A 13,419-nucleotide genomic window follows, 5' to 3' on the forward strand; every position below is an offset into this window, starting at 1 on the left:
AGAGAGAGAGAGAGAGAAATAGAGTATGTGTTTGGGGGTGGTGGTTGTTGCAGAGACTACCCAGGCCCCCAGCTGCAGAAGTTACCCCAGGTGTGCCCTGACGGCCCTGGGCAGGGAAACACATCTTCCTTCTTATCACCACCTGTCTGCATGCCTGGCCCGGGTGAGAAATAGCTACAGCTGCTACTGGGGGTTGGGGAGCTAAACTGGGTGCTGTTTTAGATCACTCCACTTTGGGAAGGTAGTTACACAACGATATATTTTAAACTTCTCATCTTGAAATAATCAGAGCTGCAACTGAAGAATATGTTATTATTTAAACAAAATTCAAAGCAAGTTTTGTGCTGAATGTTAGAAAATGATTCTTTATTAGAAAACATCACTGATGTCAAGACTCATCCATTTCTGTGGGAGGGCAGGCCTCCCTGATGGCGAGGATGTGGCAGAGAGATGGCCGTTTGTTCTCTCTGTTCAATGAGCTGGCACAATGAAACCCAAAGTGGTGCCTAAGTCACCTGCAGCACCTGATGCCAGGCCCCTGCAGGCAAGGCAAGGAAAGGCAGGGCAGGTGTGCTGCAGGCACCCAACCCACCCGCCGGTTCACACAGGAAAAAGCAGTGACTCCATGGCACAGACACAGCAAGGTGTAGAATTCTGCTGGATCGTAGGATCGCTTCCTATTGAGTGTATTCACTGTTCAGGTAAATCAGAAACGTGGGTCTGAGATGATTCAGCAAGGAAAGTGTGGCCCATCAGCACAGGTAAATGCACTCTTCATTCCTAAACCCTGCAGGGGCAGGGGCAAACGGTGTGATCTCTACAAACCTTGTTGTTGCAGCCCACAGACCAGACTTGGCCACTGCAAGAGAAGCTACATCAGTTCCCCACTGCAAGGCCTTTATGAACTAATGGTGCTTACTTGTGGGGTGGGTTGGAATTGAGTAAGCAAGATGGGAGAGGGAAACTATGCTATAACGGTCTCTGTGATTTGGGGGGAACTAAATACATTTAATATAAATTTTTTAAAATTATTGAGGTCATTATCTTTCTTAGAGAATATGGATAAGGTAGCTTATGGGAAGGAGGGAAATGGAGAAGTGAGGTCAACGGTTTTTACCCGAGAATTAATTTGGGGTGTCTTTCTAGTAAAACTCCTTTTATGCATCTTCAAGTCCAACCTGAATATCGCTCACTGTCTGTTAACAGATGGGTGGACAGGTATGATAGATACACTCTGAAACCGGATCACAAAACCTGAGGTGTAGACTCAGCTTACTAGCTGAGAGGAAAGCTCTCCTCTCTTACCCTGGGAATTGGGAAGCTGAGCCAACATCCCCAGATCTTTAACCCTTCATACCTCTGAGCCCTCCAGCACTCAGGGAATCCAGATAAGTCATGATCTCTTCTCCACCCGGGTCTAGCCATCTATCTGTCTTCTCCCTGACCCCTTCTTATCCCAGTGGGAACCAGAGTGCAGCAGCCGATAGCTCTGGGAACTGACAGGCTTTCCAGCTCTGGCACAGGAGCCTTCCCCTACCAGAGCTGATGCTCACGTAGTCTGAGAAATCCTCAGCAGTGAGTTATGGATTGGCAAATATCACAGAACTGAAAAGCATTGAGCCAGGACTTATGTTTAATGCCACCTGTCTGAACAGGCATTGAATAGCAAAACCTCTGTTGGTGGACTCCCCCTGCACACTGGAGCACCTGTTCCTCTCCAAACATGACAGTGACTTACACATCACCATGGTGTCCCTTCTAGTGTGTTCCCACCATTTGACTGATATGCACAAGAAAAATTAATTGTGGTACAAGATGCTACCAACTATTCCAGTTTGGACATTCCTTAACAAGAAACATGAAAATACTACTACCCGAACACTATAAAGAATGTTCAATTTGGTGATCAAACTTAGTTTTCAATTCTTCTAGTCACAAACCAGGTGCTCTTCCCATTTCATATCTGATTCCCTACTGACACTCAAGCAAATTATTAACTGAGGTAAAATACTAATGGCTCCCTACAGACAACCACCCAGATGAGAAAATTGCTTATAATTTTTCATCCTATCAATACATCACCTCGAGGTCTGCACCCATTTATGCTACACCCAGCCAGCAGCCCCCAAATCTTCAAACTCCATACTCTGAGCTATCACTCAAGAGGACCTGGAGTAGGCATGCTCTCCCCTCCTGGCCCATCAGCCCTCCTGTCTCTTTTACAGCCTAACCCCACAAAAGCTTACATAGTTTACTTAAGGCGTGCATGTGATCCGATTACTAAACACAACTACTCGACATGCATCCATCAACAACTCAGTTCAAATCCATGGACTAATCTCTTTCGTTATTCCCAACGCAGTTGGACCTCCACTACAGAACTAAAAAAATAGAAGCCCTTGCTGTTGAGTTGATTCCGACCCATGGCAACCCTATAGGACAGAGGAACTGTCCCATAGGGTTTCCAGTCTAGTGATAAATATTTTTTGTGAAAGAACTGGGCAAGTATAATTCAGAACAGGCAAAATCACCGTCTGAGGCAATTTAATGTTCAGACAATTTATCAGAGATATTTGTGAAAAGCCTACACATAGGAGATTATGACTGAACAGTTGGGGTAGATGTGATGCAGCCCAAAATGATGTCTGAGCATTTGGGGGACTAAAATCTAGTAGAGAAGACCAGTTTTCTATGTTAAAATAATACAATGTATTGGATGAGAGGTACCAAAATTAGAACACCAGAAAATATGTTCAGAGGTGCTGAAGAAATATGGAAATGTGGTCACTGTGATGATTCCAAAGAAAACCACAATGCAGGAGCTCAGCCTCAAGGAATGGTAGGGCACGTACAGGGAAGGCAGCTGAGGGATTGGGGGCCAAAAACTTATCCAATTCTTCTAGACACAAGCAAGGTGCTCTTCCCATTCCATACTATTAGTGGGCATGCTCCAAGGGTCTCTGAAAGAAAATGCAACCACCAAAAATACCTACTGCCATCAGGAGATTTAGACTTGAATGACCCTATGTAGTTTTCGAGTTTGTACATCTTCACAAGAGCAGACAGTCCGTTTTTTTCCCCTGCTGAAGGGCTGGTGGGTTTGAACCATTGATCTTTTGGGTTCGCAGCCCAAAAGTAATAGGATGGAAAGGGCATTTGGGAAGGATGTATCTGGCAGTGACATCAACAGGTAAATGGGAGGAAGGTTCAAAGTAGGGGATTTGGTGGAGACAGACTACAAAGGTCTGGGCAAGAGAAGGGGGTCAACAAGAGTGAGGGTGAGGATGGACTCAGGATACAGAGAAGGAGAGAGTTAATTAAGGATTAGAGTTATCAAGCACATCAGAGGGACTGGAAGTACAATGGTACCTTTGAGAACACTGGATGAGCTATATATCAATGAATGTGCATTAGTTTTATACAGGTAAGTCTCAAACAGCAAAGGGCAATCCAGGGAGCTTCAGAACACAGACACATACCCAAGCCTTCATTGGCCCCGACACAACCTGCTGACAACCTAACCACTCCGAGGGCTTCTAATAAAATCCCTATGAGCTCCTCCGGCCTCCACTGCAAGGAGATGTTCTCTAACAGGCCATCACTTGTTCACCAAGCGTTTTCACACACATTATCACATTCATCTCCAGGACAATGGCCTGCGATGGGTGGCAATTATCTCCCTACCTGATACTGAGCAACAGTCGGAAACCCACTGAGACCAAGTCACATGGCAAAGGGACCTTTTTAAAGCCTAACTGGAACTTCAAAGAAATGACCTGTGGAATGAGCAGAACTCGTGCTCCTGCAAGCACATCCCTGCTCCCTGGAGCATACATAGGAAGCACAGGAGGAAGCCACCCCACCACCTGTACCATAAACACATGATCAGGCACTTCCCTTCCAGAATGACTGTTTACATAGATAGGAACCAAAAAAAGTAACTGGATGGAGGAGGTTTTTGTGACAAAGATCCTCTATAAATAATACAGTCAATATAATTCAAGCCCAATCTCTTTGGCGGCAATGTGGAACTTATTATTTTTTTAAGCTTTAACATGTCTCACGGAAGGACAAAACATGAAACCCCAAAAGTCAAATTATTGCTTCTATAAAAATGGCTTAAGAATGTTTCTTAATGATCTCTGGATTTCAGACTGTGCTCTGAATTAATGAAGAATTATATAATGTAAGTATAAAATAGCTTTAGATTGTAGACTAGTATTCTAGATAAGAGTTAAAACTGGGCAAAAATATAAGCAATGGCATGGGAATTAATGATAATCCAAACTCATAATCTGTGTTTTCCCTCGAATTATCCCCAAATCCAATCTGGGGAGATGATGGATTTTAATGATTCATGACCCAGAGGAGGACTTCCTTGGCTTTATCAGTAGCATATCAGATTCCTTATTTCCACATTAATAACTTCTGCAAAACAATTGATCTTAAATATACCCTTTTCAATTATGTTTCCTTCCTGGACATAAATTTATTTGGAAGTATGGTCACAGAGAACAAATAAAAGGTATTCAACTAGACGGATTTCCATGGAATTTAAAATGCAAAGGCAATGGAAAGCAACTGGTCTGAGGAGGCCTAAAGCATGGTGAACAATCCACTGAGCACCATTCTCAGCAGATAATGTGTGTGCAATTCAGACTGTGAATTACTTTCTCTCTGCTCTCATGAATGCCATCACCATACCCTCTATAAAGTTATCCCTATCTCACAGGTGAAGTGAGGTGAAGGAGAGGTAGCCCCACCTTACGGATGAACCCAAGGTTCAGACCAACGTGCCAGATCTTGTTTCTATTTCAGAGTCACATGCAGAGCTTTGTGGCCTTTTGAGACTCTACAACTTAACTCAAAGGCCAGGGTGTCACTTTGAGGACTAAGGTGCACCTCACTTAAACCATGGTATTTCCATGCATCTTAATGTACATGTGAAATCTGGACAGAAAATAAAGAAGACCAGAGAAGAACAAATAGATGCTTTTAAAGAATGTTCCTTGTCGGAAGCAAGGACAATGAGATGTTATCTCACAATAGGAAAGAACAGTTTTGGGGACAAGACATCATTCTTGGTACAGGACCTATGAAAAAGCGGAGACCCTCAATGAAATGGACACAGTGGCCCCAACAACAAGCTCCAGCACAACCAACACTTGAGGATGGCACAGGGCAATGCAGTGACTTGTTCTGTTGTAAAGTCACTGTGAGTCGGAACCAGTTGGATAATATCTAACAACAACTTCATAGTCTATAACCCACTTCCGGTCTCTTCCAATTGGAAAAACACCTGGAAAGAGTGCAAGCAATTGATGTAAAAAAAAAAAAAAAAAAAAAAGGACTTCTAACTCCAACAACTCCCTCTTCTTCTCTACTATGGAACAAATGAATTCTCCTTCCCTGAGAAAACTGCACAAGAGAACAGCTAATAACTCTAATTTGTAAACAAAACAATCACTATTGAATTCCGGTATTCTAACAGACTTCCCAATTGGCCTTCTAGAACTCAATTACCTTTATTCATTTGTACCCACCCCTCCTCCGTCCTCCTAGCAAGGCTTCCTATTTTTCTATAAAAAATCCACAGCCTTGAGTCCATCTGAACTCACAGCAACCCTCTAGGACGGAGTACAACTACTTCGCAGAGTTTTCGACTGTAAACCCTTCCAGGAACACAGTTTTCATCTTTCTCCCAGAAGTGTGACTGGTGGGTTCCAATCACTGTTCTAGGCTAGTAGTCCAAGCGCTTAACCTATGTGCCAACATGGCACCACTGCCTTATACCAGCTAACATTTACTGCAGATCACATACCCCATGTCACCCTACAAGGGCACGTTCACCCCATCCTAATGTAAGTACTCTCACTGGCTCCACTTTGGTGGGGTGGCTTCTCCGTCATTACCCATCCCTCCGGTGGCACTAACCTCAACTCACCATCTTCCAGTCACTTCTGACTCCCAGCGACCCAGCTCCCAACAGGAAACAACAAATCAAATCAATAAAAGTAAGGATCAACAGAGTGAAAAGGAAAAAAAAAGGGAATGGCTGGTGGCCATGAGTGCACACAACAGACAGACACAGTTAAGGTCAGAGCTGTACGCCTAAGAAATGCTGAAATGGCAAATGCTTTACTGTAAGTGTATTTAACAGAAATGAGTTGGCAAAGTGTCTTTTTAATGCTTTCTACAATGAATGGCAACTAAAATTCAGACAACTAGCCTTCTCTTTTGTTCCCCCCTTCAGCAGGCTGCCTGTGTATTAGGATTGTGTGGCCATGCGTGCAGCCAAGTTACCAAGACATTTCTTTCTCCACGTCCTAAAGCCACTAACCCCTTTATCTATAAGATAAGCTAAGGTATTTGGTAGAACAAGGTGCTTCTGAAATGTGGCAATTTTGCCAAGTTTTTAAACTAACTTTGCAGATTTTTATAAGTAAAAGACCCTGGCTACCTCAATTTTCTGACAAATCACACAGTTTACCAGTTCTGCGTTCAAATGAAACTATATTGGAATTTATTAAAGTTGACCGTTTAAGCATGTTTCATTTAAGCCTGAGCACTCTATGTCAAGTCAATCAATGAAGTTTTGAAAACACTGAAACCTCAAGGGAAGTACCACGGCTGTGATCATCTCTGTGACTTGTCTGTGGGCCGCTAGGCTTCCAAAGTCACAACACCGTTTCCATGATCACTTCCCCAGACAGGGTCCTCACAAAGGAGGCCTCACTAGATCCACCTGGCTTCTCTCCGAAAGCCACGAAGCAATCACCTTTACAAATACATCTGCAGTGTTGTTGCTATTGCTAAAACCCTACTTCTAGTGTGGGTTCCAAAAAATAGAGCGGGACCTGTCTCTTAAATCAGGTCTTTTCGGTTATATTAGACCAAGGGCTTCAAAAAGCACATGGAAAATCCTACTAGTTTAGTATTCCATTTTGGAGAGCCTGCTAACGGGAATTCTGTAACGTTCTAACACAGACCTTAATCAATCCTTTATGTCGCTGTTAGATGTAATGGGTGTGTATACACACACACACACATACACACACACACACACACACACACACACACACACACACACACACACACGAGAGGGCTTTGAGTTCATGGGAAAATCCCAGTATCTTCCAATTCCATTTCTGAAGCAGCCTCAGATAGAATACTTCAACGAGTATTTACACAGGCTGCCCAATTTTAAGGAACCTGAGATCTATGAACAAGGTCTCTAAAAAGTAGTGTTAACGTTTCAGTAATCTTATTTCATATTTACTATGTAATCATCCTAGAGCCCTGATGGTGTCCTGGGTTAGGCGCTGAGTTACTAACCACAAGGTTAGCAGTTAGTTCAAAACCACCGGTCACTCAGTGGAAGTCAGATGAAGCTTTCTAGTGACCGCAGTGAGTTTTTTTTTGGGGGGGTGGGGTATGTGATAATCCATATCACAAATAAAAACGATGGAGATGTAACCAAAAGTGTTACTTTTAAAGTAGAAAACGAGGGAGGGGGGGAGAGGAGCTGATACCAAGGGCTCAAACAGAAAGAAAATTTTTTGAAAATGATGAAGGCAACATATGCACAAAGATGCTTGATACAATTGATGTTTGGTTTGTTATAAGAGTGATAGGAGCCCCCAATAAAATGATTTATAATAAAACGAAAAAAACCCCATTTATTTAAAAGTAAAGTAGAAAATGATTTGCTGAATCTTCCTCCATTATTCTAACATGACCAGGTAAGCTTGTGAACTTGTCAACTCAACCATTAAAATCATAACCATGGTTCACTGCTACAAAGTTGCTGGTCCTTGTCACCTGGACAATATATATATATATATATATATATATATATATATATATATATATATATATATATATATATATAATTGGCATAAAAACACCCGGCCCATCACCAGGAGAGATCACGCAGGCATCCTGCTGTTATTTCGAGAGCAGCTGTTTCCTTTATAAATTAGAGAGAACACCGAGATGGATACACCTAGGTTCGCAGACAGTGCAACAGAAAAGCAGTCGATTTAATATGGATGCAAATATAGTCTGTAGTGCCAAAGAACTTGACTAGACAGTGTAAAAGAATTCCTAAGCAATTAAAAAGTTGCATGCATCTATCTGAAAGAATACTTCTGGAGGACTAAAACGCTGCCACACAATCCCCTATCCAATGTCACAGGCCAACCTTTCTAGTAGGTAACCCACGTGGCTTCCACCGGGCCCGCAGCCTCCGGTCCGCTCCTAGCAGAGGCCCAGAGGCGACCCGGGGGCGTGACCAGCACCTTCACGTGACTTGCGAACCGCCGCCATCTTGCAGGGCCGGGGTGGGGAGGGGAGGGGAGGAGCTCGGGGCCGCCGTTCGTGGCTTGGGGCCGCCGTTCGTCGCCCTGGGCCCGGTCTCGCAGTGAGACCAAGGGACCCGTAAGAGGGCTTCATCGCTTCCACCAGAGGGCCACGACCCTCGGGCTCGTTCCTGCAGACTCGGAGGGGCACCCTCCCTTCCCCAGGCACTGGGCACCGGCTGGCGCGAGCTGCGAGCGAATCAGGATGGAAATCCCTCCACGCTCATCAGCAGCCTCTGGGGTGACAGCCTGGGAGCAACCGGATACGCTGAGAAGCCCTCTACGCTAGACAGCCGCAGCTCGGGCTGTGAATCCACTCTAATGAGCAGAAAACGAGGTGGTTCAGCACTCCGAAACAACGCCCCAAACCCTCCGGGGCCTGGGACTAGCCTCCCCTTCACCTGTGGTCCATGAGCCCCGAGGTTTCGCTCCCCAGGTCACGTGCCAGCCGTAGCCTGGGCTTGTAAGGGCTCTGTAATCAGCAGCTGGGCTGCCCACCCTCCCTGCACCCACGGTGGCCAAGAAGACCACGCACTGCGGTCCAGAGCAAAATCTCCTTACACGTGGTGGCTGCAATCTTCCACCTCGATCCTTGCTGCCTTCCAACATGGCAATCGGTATTTTCAAAAAGGGAAGCTAGGCTGCTGGCAGTTCATTACTATCAGAATTCGGACAGCCGGGCTGGCTAAATCAGACAGCAGACTGTTTACTGTGGGGTATTGCCACTGGACCCACAATCTAAGGTCATCTTTACAATACACACGCCATTGGGGAAACTAGGCAGTGCTCCTGCGGCGGTCTAAACAGGAGTGTGTGCAGCACTCTGTCAGCACAGGTGAAGCGCTGGGCTGGTAACTCAACAGCTGCTCCGCAGAGGGCTGAGGCTGCCAGCCTACCAGGGCTTTGGAGGAAACCCCACGGGGCTCTACCGTCTAAGGTTGCTATGAGTAGGAATCCATTGGAGGGCACTGGGACTGGGGGGAGGGGACTGGCATATAAACTGGTAAATTCTGACAACTTTTTGGAATTATTTTTCCAAGGAGGGTGGCGGACATATGCCAGTACCAATGCTTCCTATGGTGGTAGTAAGCAGACATCGGAAGGCAGTTAAAAATAAAACCCAGCAAAAGCTGGTGGAGGATGTGGCTGGCAGGAGGCATGGCCACCTCCGAGTTGGATAAGCTGTTAAGTCCTAGTACATGCCTAAATCACTTCTTGGAAGACTTGTCTTTCAAAAGAGGAACTCAACCTAGATTATCTCTAAATCCCCCAGAAATTCTTGATCGACACAGCCATTAGCGATATATAACACCCAGTTGTAGCTGCCAGGCCGTGTGACAGCAGAAGCCCAGGGTGCGTTCACTTTTAAGCAAGAGGGTCGCCTATTGCACTATTAGCATCCGAAGGACCACATAAATTGAAAAGCATGGCATCCAACTTAATCTTTTAAAAGATTGCGACCCAAAGACAGAAGCTCATTATTATACATGACATTTACGCTTAACTGAAGCCTCCCCATCCCCCATTCAATTGGCTGCCTTCAGCCTTTTAACTAACACGCCCAGGTGGTATAGTGGGCTAAGGGGTTGGGCTGCTAACCATAAGGTCAGCAGTTGGAACCCACCAGCCCCTCTGCAGGAAACAAAACAAACGAGGCTGTCAGCTCCTTAAAGGGTTAGAGCCTCAGAAACCCACAGGGGCAGGTCTCTGACCTATGAGTCGCTGTGGGCCACTGCGTGTTGGAATCAACTCGATAGCACTGAGTTGATGGAGGGCTGTCCTGTGTGGCCCCAGCCTTCTCCCACTGCAGGATTGGAGGGAAGGTCTATCAAATGCCCCTGATCCCACTCTGTGGGGAGATCCAGGCCTATTAGGAAGAAGGTGATCCCAGCTTAGGGGGGAGGGTGTGGAGGGAAGAGGGCCCGCCCAGCCTGCCACAGGGGCATCTGTCTAACCACCTTAGAGCCTGCCCATTGGGGTCAATTCACAGGTCCCCACCTAGCTTTCCTCTAAGAGCTGAAGGTGTCAGAGACCAAGATGTCCACAGGGCCCCTTTGGCCCCCGACAGAGAGGCAGGGCGACCCCTCCCCTCCCCCACGATGTCAGCCCGCCTGGAGAGGTGCGGCCCGGCACACTGCAGTTGGCAGCGGCACCTGGTGCTGGAAAGATGCTCCAGGCCACAGAGGTCCCAAGTCCTTTCCTCCGAGGGGTGACACAAGCCCGAAGTCCTTGCCCTCGTGGCAACTCCGGCCTGGAGAAGACTTCTAGAGCGTTCCGATAATGGCGAGTGTGTGTGTGCGTGCGTGGTGTGGATAGGGGGGTTGGTGGCCAGGCTCAGCAGAACCCCGGATTGGGGCTGCGCCGAGGGGAGGGCCCGCGAGCCACCTGCGGCGGCAGAGAATCACACCCCGGGGCCGCGCCTTACCTGAGCCCTGGGGCCGCCAAAGGGGCCCGGCTGGGCGTTGGCGGGGCCCCGGCGCAGCGCGGCGCGGAGTCGCTCCAGGTGCTCACGCAGCGTGACCCGCTGGTGGAAGGAAAAGGCCGGGTGCAGCGAGGCCATGGTGAAGAGCAGCAGGAGCTCCTCCTGCGCCCGGAGGCCGAGCGCGCCGCCTGCCCGAGACTCGGCGCCGCAGCCTTCCGGCCCGGAGCCGTCCTGCTCGGCGTCCGCGCCGCCCTCGGCGTCCACCTGCGAGCCCTCGGGCCGGGCGGCGCGCAGGCTCTGAAGCACCGAGTCCACCTGGGGCAGCAGCCGGTGCAGGCGGCCGGCGGCCTCGCGGTTCTCCGAGCCGAGCAGCGCCAGGTAGACGATGAGGCGCGAGCGCACGGCGGGCTCGCGGAAGTCAGCCAGCGGGCCCGGGTCCGAAAGCCCGTTGGCCTTGGCCTCCGAGTCGCGCAGGTAGTGGTAGTCCTTGCGCGCGAGGTCCTCGAGGCACGAGCCGAGAAAGCGCAGCTCCAGCGGGTTGCACAGGTCCAGCAGCCCGCACAGGAACTCCAGGCGCTGCGCCGAGCCCAGCCCCAGCCCGAACCACTCGTACACGCGCTCCTGCTCGCGCAGCGCCGCCGCCGCCGGCCCCGGCGCCGCCCCGCCGGCAACAGGCGGCCCGAGCCCACGGGCGGGCGGCGGGGCCCGCGGTGGGCCGGAGGGCGGCGGGCGGCAGTCCCGGCGGCGGCGCGGCGGCGGCGGCGCCCTGGCCTCCGGCTCGTCCGCCTCGGGCGGCGGCTCGGCGGCGTGCGTCGGCTTCGGCGGCAGCTTCATCCTCAGCATCCTCGGCTAGGGCGGCGCGGACATTGAGCGGGGGCGGCGGCGGCCTCAGGAGCGCGGCCGCTCCATGCCGCCGGGCGGGCCGGGGCGTTGGGGGCGGCGGCCGGCCGCGGGGTCGCGGGCAGCGGCGGGCCGGGGCGGGGCGAGCCGCGGCAGCTCCTCCCCCTGGCTCCGCGCCGGCTCCGGCTCCGGCTCCGGGGCGCAAGCACGGCGGGAGCGAGCAAACCAGGGGTCCTCCTTCCGCCTACTCTCCCCGTCGTCCGCACTGGGCCGGGCGGCAGCGGCGGCGGCGGCGCCGGAGCGGTTTCCTCACGAGGTGGTGCCGACAGGCGGCGGGAGAGGAGGAGCGGCCGGACGGGCGGAGACGCTTGCGGGCTCCGCGCACTGAGCCCCAGCCAATCAGCGCCTCCAGCCGGTGGTGACGTTGATCTCCCCGCCCCAAGGGCCCGCCCCTCTCCGAGAAGCCACGCCCCGCTGCTGCCCGGCCGCCTCCCTCCAGGCGGCTCCCGCGCGCTCCTAAAGGCCGCGGCCACCAGCCGGGCGGAGGGTGGACGGAGGTTGGGATGCTCGCGGCAACGCGAGGGGAAGCCGGAGGCTGAGCGCTTCCAGGAACGCCCGGGCCCACCTCGCCCTCGCCCTCTCGGTGCCGGACGGCGGGCGTCCTAGAGCGGGATCCTGGCTGTGAAGCCAGCGAGCGCGCTCGTCCCTGGAAAGCTCCTCGAGGCTCCCAGCCTCGCCGACTTCCCGAAGCTCCGTGTGGGACCCTTCGCACCGAAACTCCCCTGGGACCTGTGCCTTTGCCTCCGGCGGTCCCCCGGGAGCCAGGGGCCAGGTCGCGAGGTAGGCTGGGGGCCCGCCGCCCGCAGGCCCCGCTCCGAGGCCTCGACTCGGGCTCGGGCGGAGCCGGGCGCTCGCTGGGCCAGGTCTGGAGGTCGCTGAGGCCGGGCGGCCGGACCAACGGCTGCCGGGGACCTGCCACGCTCCGAAAATTCTACCAACGACGTGTTAGGAAAAGTAACCCGCACTGCCCAGCGCCTCGCCTCCACCATCTTTTGTGCATCCGTTGAGTTGCTGAACAGTTTGATGCCTACACCTCGCGTTTTAAACCCCCTGGTGGGTACACTGGCTGCAGGGATCTAGTAAGCTGACAGGCTCCACATTAAAGTTTTGTGACACTTTGAACACCTCCAATAGGTCTCTCTCTGGCACTGTTGCTTTAGTACATACTGCAGATCTTTCAAACCCAGCTGGATAGTTAGACTTAGGGTGTGCGTGTTGATGGTTAATGGGTGCCACAGAGGTTCCACGTTAGGCAGTTAGGTCGTACAGGGTCTTGAGTTGGCACCGCCTGGATGGCAGTGAGAGACTGCTACCACTGGGCGTCTGGGGAGGAAATAATCCATTTCGCCTCACATTCATACCCCAAGAAGCTAATTAATTGGTAAATCAGTAAAAGGCTGAATGGAAGCCTAAATGCATTCCAGCTTTAAGAGTGGGTGACACCCCTCCGTGTGTAGAGCTGACAGCATGTACATTAACTTTCGCTGTAAATAGAGCCATGAATCAAGCGACTCTTAGACTTGAGGGATCAGAACCATAGTCTTGGAGCTGGGGTGCCATGGTCAGTTGGCATAACAGTTCACAAAGAGAATATTCTACATCTTAATTGAGTTAGCGGCTAAAAGCTTGTGAGTAGCCAGAAGGACCCAAACTCTTCGTCTCTCCCAGGCCAGAGGAAAATAGGAAGACACATGTTAACAACTTGTCCAGTGGACTAAACAATACCCATGAAAACAG

At 50.5% G+C, this 13,419-nt stretch overlaps 1 protein-coding gene across 1 annotated transcript in view; it reads right to left on the bottom strand.

Annotated features, from left to right (window-relative positions):
• The window catches only part of ZCCHC2 (zinc finger CCHC-type containing 2), a 49,957-nt gene extending 38,014 nt beyond the window's left edge, over positions 1-11,943 (bottom strand). Inside the window, exon 1 of the mRNA XM_075532512.1 lies at positions 10,786-11,943. Coding sequence (XP_075388627.1) covers positions 10,786-11,625 — 840 coding nt within the window. The 5' untranslated portion in view covers positions 11,626-11,943. The remainder of the gene's footprint in view (positions 1-10,785) is intronic.
• Positions 11,944-13,419: the final 1,476 nt, after the last annotated feature.

The sequence above is a fragment of the Tenrec ecaudatus genome, chromosome 15 (genome assembly GCF_050624435.1).
Source record: "Tenrec ecaudatus isolate mTenEca1 chromosome 15, mTenEca1.hap1, whole genome shotgun sequence".
Classification (NCBI taxonomy): domain Eukaryota; kingdom Metazoa; phylum Chordata; class Mammalia; order Afrosoricida; family Tenrecidae; genus Tenrec; species Tenrec ecaudatus.